The sequence below is a fragment of the Myotis brandtii genome, unplaced genomic scaffold (assembly GCF_000412655.1).
Source record: "Myotis brandtii unplaced genomic scaffold, ASM41265v1 scaffold247, whole genome shotgun sequence".
In the NCBI taxonomy this organism is placed as follows: Eukaryota; Metazoa; Chordata; class Mammalia; order Chiroptera; family Vespertilionidae; genus Myotis; species Myotis brandtii.
Window position 1 is genome coordinate 1,353,676 of NW_005359352.1, and position 6,647 is coordinate 1,360,322.

General features: G+C 54.5%; 1 protein-coding gene across 1 annotated transcript in view; it reads left to right on the plus strand.

The window, feature by feature from the left end:
- The window catches only part of MBOAT2 (membrane bound O-acyltransferase domain containing 2), a 36,770-nt gene that overhangs the window by 19,726 nt on the left and 10,397 nt on the right, over positions 1–6,647 (plus strand). Inside the window, exons 5-6 of the mRNA XM_005867272.2 lie at positions 2,466–2,521; positions 3,783–3,837. Of these exons, the coding sequence (XP_005867334.1) occupies positions 2,466–2,521; positions 3,783–3,837 (111 nt within the window). The remainder of the gene's footprint in view (positions 1–2,465; positions 2,522–3,782; positions 3,838–6,647) is intronic.

Sequence of the window (6,647 nt, forward strand, 5' to 3'; positions counted from 1 at the left end):
GGCTCTGTCCAGTCCCCTCGGGGGACCTTCCTGGGCACCCACTCACCACACCCCCTCGCTGACGTCCCCTCCAGCGCTTCTTGCCTCTATCTGCCGCCTGCTCCTCGCAGCCCCTCCCTAGAACCTGTCCGCAGTGTTTATGCTCCCGCCCCGGCCCCCGGCTGCCCCGTGGCCTGCCGCTCATCGAGAGCCGCAGGGAGTGTTCAGGGCTGCTGGGCCCCCGAGAGGAAAGAGGGGTGAGCTGGTTGCACCCCGTCCGCACCGCGAGCCCCCCCCCTCGCGCTTCCTGGGGCGCCCGGGACGTGGACAGATCATTCCGGGGCTGAGTGGGGAGCGCTTTCAGGCCAGAGGACAGGGCAGGAGGGGGTGCGGCCCGTGTCAGGAGGAATGGCAGGTCGTGACGCCGAGGAGACGCGGTTTACCCGCCATCGAGAGGTGTTGATCTAGTGCGTCTCTGTGCCGGGCGCGGTGCTGGGCGCCGGCGGAAAAGACTGTTAGTTCCTTACCTCACAGACGTTCCAAAGAGGAAAAACAGACCCTAAAGCAGCCGTGTCGTTTGAGAAATGAAAAGGCGGTGGCTGTGAGAGTCCTTGGAAGGATGAGATGAGACGCGGGGCGGTGCCCGCGGGCAGAGGGCGTGCGCTCGGAGCACAGGCTGCGTGTCGGAACCTCTGGCCCGGGCGAGGGAGGAGCAGGAGGGTTACAGCTGTGAGTGCGAGAGGCACAGAGTTGATCCCTGTGTTGCCATCTAGAAAGTCTTGTATTATTTTCTTACAAGCAGCTCTCACCCTCCTTCTGCCCGCCCTGCATGTGGCACCTAGCAGGGAAGTATGTCACTCAGCTGATAAAATAAATGGAATGCTATTTTATCAGTTGTTTTTATTGTGTTTTAAGGTGACATGGGAATTAGAAGTTAGAACTGAAGGATATTTTATTTAGTTAGTTATTTTTACATTTTTTATTGATTTCAGTGAGGAAGGGAGAGGGAGAGAGAGAGAGAAACATCAATGAAGAGAGAGAATCATGGATGGGCTGCCTCCTGCACGCCCCCCCACTGGGGGATGGAGCCCACAACCCAGGCCTGTGCCCTGACTGGGAATCGAACCGGCGACCTCTTGGCTCCTGGGTAAACGCTCAGCTGCTGAGCCACAGGGGCCGGGCTTCTCCGCGTGTTTAAGGGGTTAGTGGATCGTTGGTCCTGTCTGAAACGTCCATACTTGGAAAGCATCGTTGGGTTCAGACAGCCGTGATGTTTATTTCTACTTTGTGGTGCACAGGATTGACACGTAACAAAGTCGCATCGTGTCACTGGTCCAGCAGCTGTGCGTGGCTGCATTGCCGTCAGAAGCCTCCCCTCCAGCCTGGCGGTCATGCCTCTGGCGTTAGGGAGGTGGGCCAGGTAGTCGGGTCAGCGTGGACCACATCTTCATGGACGTTTTGGGCAGAACCAAACATCAGGAGCCAGGTTTCCAGGACCTGCTGGCAGGGACCAAGTGTCCCGGTGGACAGTGGCCGCTGACCAGTCTCCGGTCCGAGCAGGGGGCGGGTAGAGGAGGGGAGGGCTGGGGTCCTTCCCGGGACCTGCAGGGGGCGGCCCGCGTCCTACCTGCAGCCCACAGGGCTTCCTGGTGTGACTGAAATCCCAAAACGAGGAATACACAAGCCGTGGCGACTTGTTCTCGGGTCTTCTGCCTGGCTGCAGCGTGACAGCTGCAGGGCCAAACGGATCCTGCTGGCTTTCCCATGTAGACTTCTCTTTCCTTCCCAAGTTCTCCATTCCGTTAGAGACGGGGAAATGGGGGAAATAGAGCCATTGTCCTACTGGCAGCGTGATGTTCAAGTCTTCCTTCCCTGCGAGAGCGCCCGGGCCCCGAGCTGTCTCTGGGGCGTCTTTGACGGGCCACCCCCTGGGGCCTGGCTCCCAGGACGGGGAGGTGGGCAGCATCCTTCTCTCTCCCCTGTTTCCATCCTGTTTTATTCTGCGTTTCTTGCCCAAACTCCTTCAATGTGGTGCCCACTCCGCTTCTCCCAGCAACTCCCTTTCCACCTGGAGGCATACCCCCGAGGCGACAGGCAGCTGGGATTCTGAGAAAGGGCTCGGTCAAGGCCAGGTGGCGGGCGGTCTCAGGCCTGTGCGGTCCTCTCCCGCTGGCCTCCCGTCCTCAGGCACAGTGGCCCTGCTCCCCGTGACTCCCATGTGATTGCGGCTGCAGCCCTGCTCCCACGTGACCTGGTTCCGTGGACGAGCTTGTCCTGTTCGCTCTGTAAATCGAGGCCCAGGTTCCCGTCTCCGGAACCTCCCCAAACACAGCAGCCCCCACTTCTCTCCCCGAAGGTCTTTATTGATGTTAAAAAAAACATACACGATTTCATAGTCGTATAAGCAAAATAAACCCCTTTTCCTATGTCGTAACTATTATTTTAAATATGCCCTTTTAACGTATTTATTCTTTATTTTGTCACAGCCCGATGATGATAATGACCCAGAAGATCACGAGCTTGGCCTATGAGATTCATGACGGTAAGAATTAGAAATTCACTTTCCATCCCTGGAAGACGTCATATTCAGTTCATCTCTTGCTTGAGATACGACCATCACTTTCTGCTCTTGATTAGAAAGGGCTGGCGGTAAGGCAGGGAAAACAAATCCTGAACTCTGCCTACGGTTATTAAAGTCAGCATGTTCTCTTTCAGCATTTTATCTTAATTTTGCCTTCAGTTCAGTGACAAAAGCAAAGTAAAGTAGTGTGAGTCCGTCATATGACCCACATTAGTGGCAATTTAGAATATAAAGCAAATAGATATTTGGTCTAAATAAAGTTTTATTCATTTCTGCTTCCCCTCTGTGCTACATTTGTATTAAAATTTGAATGTTTTCCCCCTGCCCTCTCTCCCTTATACTCACACACACGTGTTCTTAGTATAAGAACTTGTAAGTTCACAGGTGGGTGTTAACCCCACTGTGTGTGTCACCTATCCTGCGCCCCTGCTGGGGAAGACCTATCAATATATGTTTTTTTAAAATATATTTTTATTGATTTCAGAGAGGAAGGGAGAGGGAGAGAGAGAGAAACATCAATGATGAGAGAGAATCCTGGATCGGCTGCCTCCTGCACGCCCCACACTGGGATGGATCCTGCAACCCGGGCCTGTGCCCTGACCGGGAATCGAACCGTGACCTCCTGGTTCATAGGTCGACGCTCAAACACTGAGCCACACCTGCCCCAGGCTACACATTTTTAAAAAGTGTTGTTTGCCTCTTAATTTAGTCCTCCTTTGGCCTTTAAATTGGGTTTAGGATCCAGTAGGTTGGCGTGTAATCATAACAACATCCTTCTGTTTGGGGGGAAGGTAAGCGGGAGACTCATCTCTTTCGTCAGAGTCATGTGGGGGCGAGGAAGTCATTCCTCCCGTAGCGCTGACGTCGGCCATGTAAGCCATCCAACGACAGAAACATTTTCACGCCCCTTCTGACAGGTCATCGCACTTGCTAGGAACCTGTTAGCTCTGGGGGATTTCTTCACTTAGTAATGATCTTCTCTAAAGAAGAGTCAGGTTAGTTCCCTGATGTGTGCGTTCACCTCATACAGCCCTGGACACGCTGGGATCCGCCATGGGCCGTTGGCAGGCTGGAGCGTGTGTTGCCATGGGCGATTATACCACGGCTGGGATTGTAGCGTGCATTCCGAATGTGAAAAGTGATGAGAGTGTGAAGGGGAAACACGCCGTTCTTTTCTTTGGAGAAGTCACAGTTGATGAGAGAGCCTGTCTCTGTTTCCCAGGGATGTTCCGGAAGGACGAGGACCTGACTCCGTCACAGAGAGACTTGGCTGTAAGGTGCGTGCCTCTTAATTGTGTCCCGCCCGCTTCCCGCTGTCTCTGCCCGGGACACACACCACTCACCTGGCCACGGCCGACTTGTCATGCTGGAGGTACTTCCTTCACGAAAACCCAACTTCCTCCCTCTGCACACCCCTCCGCCACGTCCTGCCGGCCTCCCTCCTGTATACAGGCATCCCTTGACCGGATCGCCACCCAGCATGCACCTCCCGGTACCATGAGGCCATCTGCCAAATTCTCCATCTCTCCCATGAGACCCCTGAAGCCAGGGAGAGCGTTGGCCCCCGAGCCTGCCCTGTAGTGATGATGAGCAATCATTGCAGCGGCCCTGTGTAGGCCGATAGCTTGACGCAGGCGCTGGGTAAGATGTACTACGCTAACACGGCGCATGGAGGCCATGTTTTCAGACAATGGCGACCCCGTAAGACATTCTCATCTTTACCTGAGGAATTCGCTGGATCGACTTCTGCATCACTCGTTATAGGCGCTCTGTTGACGAGCTTAAGGAATAGCTCACCTTTTGGAAGGATCTTCCTTAAAATAATCCAATTAGAGATCAGATGCGTGTTTTGCATCTGAGGCGCCTGTGTCCTGAAAATCTAGAACGAACAGGCGCACGGCTGCCCGAGAACGAGACGACGGTTGAGAGCGTAGGCAGACCCACCCCGGTGCTTGCCTTCCATCTTGGGTGATGTCTCCTCGTATCTCCCGCCTTTAAAATGTCCTGCCTTCATAGTCTCTGTAGTTAGATTTATAGTCAGTAGATGTGCACCTGAGTGAACTCAGCGGACGAGAGCTTCACTGATCCGGGTCCCGTGATCTCTGCGAGGCCTTGGTCTGTCTCGGGAGCCGCTGAGCAGGGGATTCCCAGCTCCCATCCATCTGTCTCCCACCGCCGCCTGGCAGACACCCAGCCCCGGGTAGACTCCGCTCTCCGCTCTGAACTGGGAGGAAGCGGAGTGGAAAGACACCCCGTCTTGCTGATTGGACGCGTGTTGAATTGGTCACCCCAAATTAAAAATCACGGTGCCCTTTATCACTAGTGACTCAGGGCAAACACGCAGGCAAACTCCCTTTTTCCTATTGCAAATCCACGTCAGCAAGTCCAGTGAACGATTTCTGTGAAATCTACCTCTAAGCTGACCTTGAATTTTACCCCCTCTGACCTGACTGACCCTTCACCTTTCCCACTGAGGCCCTCCAGCCCAGCGCCCAGCCCAGCGGTGTCTGCTGTAATAGCTCCCCCGCTGGGCTCCAGGCTCTCTCCTGCCCTGGGCAGTCCTTTCCACCCCGTAGGCGGAGATCCTTGTTTAAATTTTTATGTTTATTTTTATTGATTTCAGAGAGGAAGGGAGAGGGAGAGAGAGATAGAAACACCAATGATCAATGATGAGAGAGACTCACTGATCGGCTGCCTCCTGCACACTCCCTACTGGGGATTGAGCCAAAATCTAGGCATGTGCCCCGAACCCAGACCTCCTGGTTCATAGGTCGACACCCAACCACTGAGCCACACTGGCCAGGTGCCAGAGATCCTTTTAATGTGTTTTGAATTCTATCATCCCTCCCCTGACACAAATCCTCCAGCGAATTGAGAATCGAGAATAAACTAGGAAACTTCTGACCCCCGCGCGTAAGGCCCGGAAAGCGCCAGTAGCCACCGCTCTCCCTCGCTCAGCTCAGTGCACGGTCACCGCGCAGGCCCCGCCCTCCATCAGGATCACGCCTCCCCTCCCTGCATCACACTCGAGCCCTGGCCGCCTCGTTTCTCTCACCGGCTGTGTTATTGTCTGAGGGTCGATGTTTATTTTGATTGTTCCCCTCCCGACCCGAACGGGAGCTCCATGGGGAAGAACTTGGTCTTGTTCATCGTTCAATCCTCGTCTCCTGCTTAGCAGGTCACCCCTGGGGGCGATTGTGCCCCCAGAAGATGCGTGACGATGCCTGGAGACATTTTTGTTGTCACACGTGGCGAGGGCGGGGGGTACTGCTGGCATGGAATGGGAGAGGCCCAGATACTGTTGAACATCCTATGGGCTCAGGACAGTCCCCGACAACAGAGAATTACTGTCACCAATCTCAGGAATGCGGAGATGGAGGAGCCCAGCCTGGGGCCACACTGTTCCTGTCAGGGAAATGCCGACGGAATGAAAGACGGACTCGTTTAACATCATCAGTGAACAGAACATGATCACACTTGGTTCTCATTCCAGCAGCAAATAATAGTGACCCACTGCAGTCCCTGCAACGGCTTGTTTGAAATGACAGTTGAGCCAGAAATTATTTCAGCGGATTTCATGGCTCAGCGTTCTCTCCCGTCCTCGTGCATAGCGATACATAGTGTGACGGGTGACACGGAGCTGCGCTTGGACAAGCTGGCATTGCTTCGGGCCTTGAAATAATTGGCAGCGACAATGGGGCTCTGTTGTGGACGCACAAGGCGCCCCTTTGTGAGCGTGGCTGCGGGGAGGGGGTGGGGGTCGGAGGCCGGGAGCATGCTGCCTCCGCACGCAGCAGAGGGAGCTGCGGGGGAAATCCGCTGAGAGCTGTGTGCTCCCGGCAGCTGTGAGCTCTCAAGAGAAAATCCCTAAAAACACTTTGCAATGTAGACGATTGTGAGAGACCTGACAGGAGTTGCGGTTAAGCGGTGGCCCAGCTGGTGGCAGGTGGGCAGGGACTGCTGTTTTCTCTCTGCTTGTTGGTGTTTTTTTTAAATACGTTTTTATTGATTTCAGAGAGGAAGGGAGAGGGAGAGAGAGAAGCATCAATGAGAGAGAATCATGGATCGGCTGCCTCCTGCACGCCCC